The 2,500-nt window shown below is 39.8% G+C and overlaps 1 protein-coding gene across 1 annotated transcript in view; it reads left to right on the forward strand.

Moving 5' to 3' along the window:
- Positions 1-2,500, forward strand: part of LOC137651193 (multidrug resistance-associated protein 1-like) — an 80,046-nt gene that overhangs the window by 43,959 nt on the left and 33,587 nt on the right. The window contains 2 exon segments of the mRNA XM_068384346.1: positions 36-187; positions 666-803. Of these exon segments, the coding sequence (XP_068240447.1) occupies positions 36-187; positions 666-803 (290 nt within the window).

Consider the following 2,500-nt stretch of genomic DNA (forward strand, 5'->3'; position numbering starts at 1 on the left):
AAATGCAATCATGAAATGCAACATTTTCTTTGCAGGTCCCTCCGTTCTAGCGGGATTACTTGTCCTCATTCTCCTCACTCCAGTGAACAGTTATCTGGCCAACAAGACGAAAGAATGCCAGTTTGAGGCGATTAAACTCCGAGACAAGAGAGTTAAGATGGCCAGCGAGATCGTCAGTGGTATCAAGGTATGATACAGTGCACAAAAAGTTTTTGGGACATTGAATAATTTCCTGTAGGAAACTGGGCTCCATATTTACAAGTGCGTGGTGAAATCGGTTGTAATATTTTCTGTATTTGTACAGAAAAATGGGATCCCTATGTTTTAAGTTTCTTGATCATTCCAGCTAGTTATGATTTTAGGAAAGAGCATATTATGGGATTATTTTCCGTATTTGTACAGAAAAATGGGATCTCTAAGATGTAAGATTCTTGATAATTCCAGATATTTCTGATTTTAGGGAAGTCGATATTATGGGATTAGTAGCCAAGAGGATAGTAGGCCTACTTAGGTTTAAATTCTGACCTTGGGTAAAGGCAATCATGAAAGAAGTATGGTAAATATTTCTAACTTAGACAGTACGCATAAGTTTGGGACTGTTTGAATAATTTCCCATAGTTACAAGTACAGTACGTGGTGTAATCGGTTCAAATGTTTTCCATCAGGTATTGAAACTCTACGCTTGGGAAGAATCCTTCGCCAAAGAAATACAGAAAGTAAGAGACGAGGAAGTCGCTTATTTCCGGCAAGTGGCCTATCTCCAGGCGTTCCAGGGGTTCGTCTTCAATGTATCGCCCTTCATGGTAAGTACCGCTAAAGAATCCCTCTCTCTGGTTACGGCTCCTTTTTTCATTTTGCCTACACACGCAGGGGTGGTGGCCGATGCGGTAATGTCCCTGACTGGTGAACGCCAGACTAGGGTTCGAGTCCCGCTTAAACTCGTTTGTTTCATTGGTCGCAGCAACCTCACCATCCTTGTGAGCTAAGGGTGGGGCGTTTGGGAGATCCTATAGGTCTATCTGCTGAGTCATCTGCAGCCATTGCCTGGCCCTCCTTGGTCCTAGCTTGGGTGGAGAGGGGTCTTGGGTGCTGATCATATGTATATATGGTCAGTTTCTAGGGCATTGTCCTGCTTGATAGGGCAATGTCACGGTCCCTTGCCTCTGCCATTCATGAGTAACCTTTAAACACACCTACACACACACAGAAGAGTCTGGCATATTCTATCCACATTCTCCTCTTTTATTATTATTATTATTATTATTAGTCAAGCTACAACCCTAGTTGGAAAAGCAAGATGCAATAAGCCCAAGGGCTCCAATAGGGAAAAATGGCCCTGTGAGGAAAGGAAATAAGGAAATAAATAAATGATGAGAATAAATTAACAATAAATCATTCTAAAAACAGTGACAACGTCAAAAGAGATATGTCATATATAAACTATTAACAACGTCAAAAAATGACATGTCATATATAAACTATAAAAAGATTACCAAGCAATTCTTCTTCACCCAAGGGGTTAATTACTGCACTGTAATTGTTCAGTGGCTAATTTCCTCTTGGTAAGGGTAGAAGAGACTCGAGCTATGTTAAGCAGCTCTTCTAGGACACTCTAAAATCAGTCTAGTCTTTGGTAGTGCCATAGCCTCTGTACCGTTGTCTTCCGAGTTCTCTTGCTTAAAGGTACACTTAGGCACACTATTCTGTTTGTTTCCTTATATCCTCCTCTTCACTAGGCTCTTTTTCCTGTTGGAGCCATTAGGTTTATAGCATCCTGCTTTTCCGACCGTGGCTTAACAAGTAATAATGATAACAATCAATTATCAAATCATTACTTTAGAAATAAAGGGATTACAAATTGTTTTCGTATTTGTTAGTATAATTCAGTTACTTAGTGGTGCATTAATGATATGACTTATGAATAGAATAATAAGTATAAGAATAGGGAAGTGGGGAATATGGGGAGAGGAAGAGTACCCCTGGATACGATCCAATTTATAGCACGAAGGCAGGAACTCGGGATGGGAAAGAATTAGACAAAAGCGAGAAAGAGAAGTAAAGGAGAAGAATAAAAGAGAGGGGCAGACCCTCTTGCGATGCTAGAGGTTTTTATCCAATTTGTAAGTATATATGAATAGAATAGTCTGGCCTATTCTATATATATACTCCTCTGTTCTCATACACCTGACAACACTGAGATTACCAAACAAATTTTCTTCTCTCAAGGGGTTAACTATTTCACTGTTATTATGCAGTGGCTACTTTCCTCTTGGTAAGGGTAGAAGAGACTTTTTATCTATGGTAAGCAGCTTTTCTAGGAGAAGGACACTCCAAATTCAAACCATTGTTCTCTTGTCTTGGGTAGTGCCATAACCCGTGTACCACGGTCTTTCATTGTCTTGGATTCGAGTTCTCTTGCTTGAGGGTACGCTTGAGCACACTATTCTATCTTATTTTTCTTCCGCTTGTTTTGTTAAACTTTTTATAGTTTACATAGAAA

This window comes from Palaemon carinicauda, chromosome 12 (assembly GCF_036898095.1).
Source record: "Palaemon carinicauda isolate YSFRI2023 chromosome 12, ASM3689809v2, whole genome shotgun sequence".
Lineage (NCBI taxonomy): Eukaryota > Metazoa > Arthropoda > Malacostraca > Decapoda > Palaemonidae > Palaemon > Palaemon carinicauda.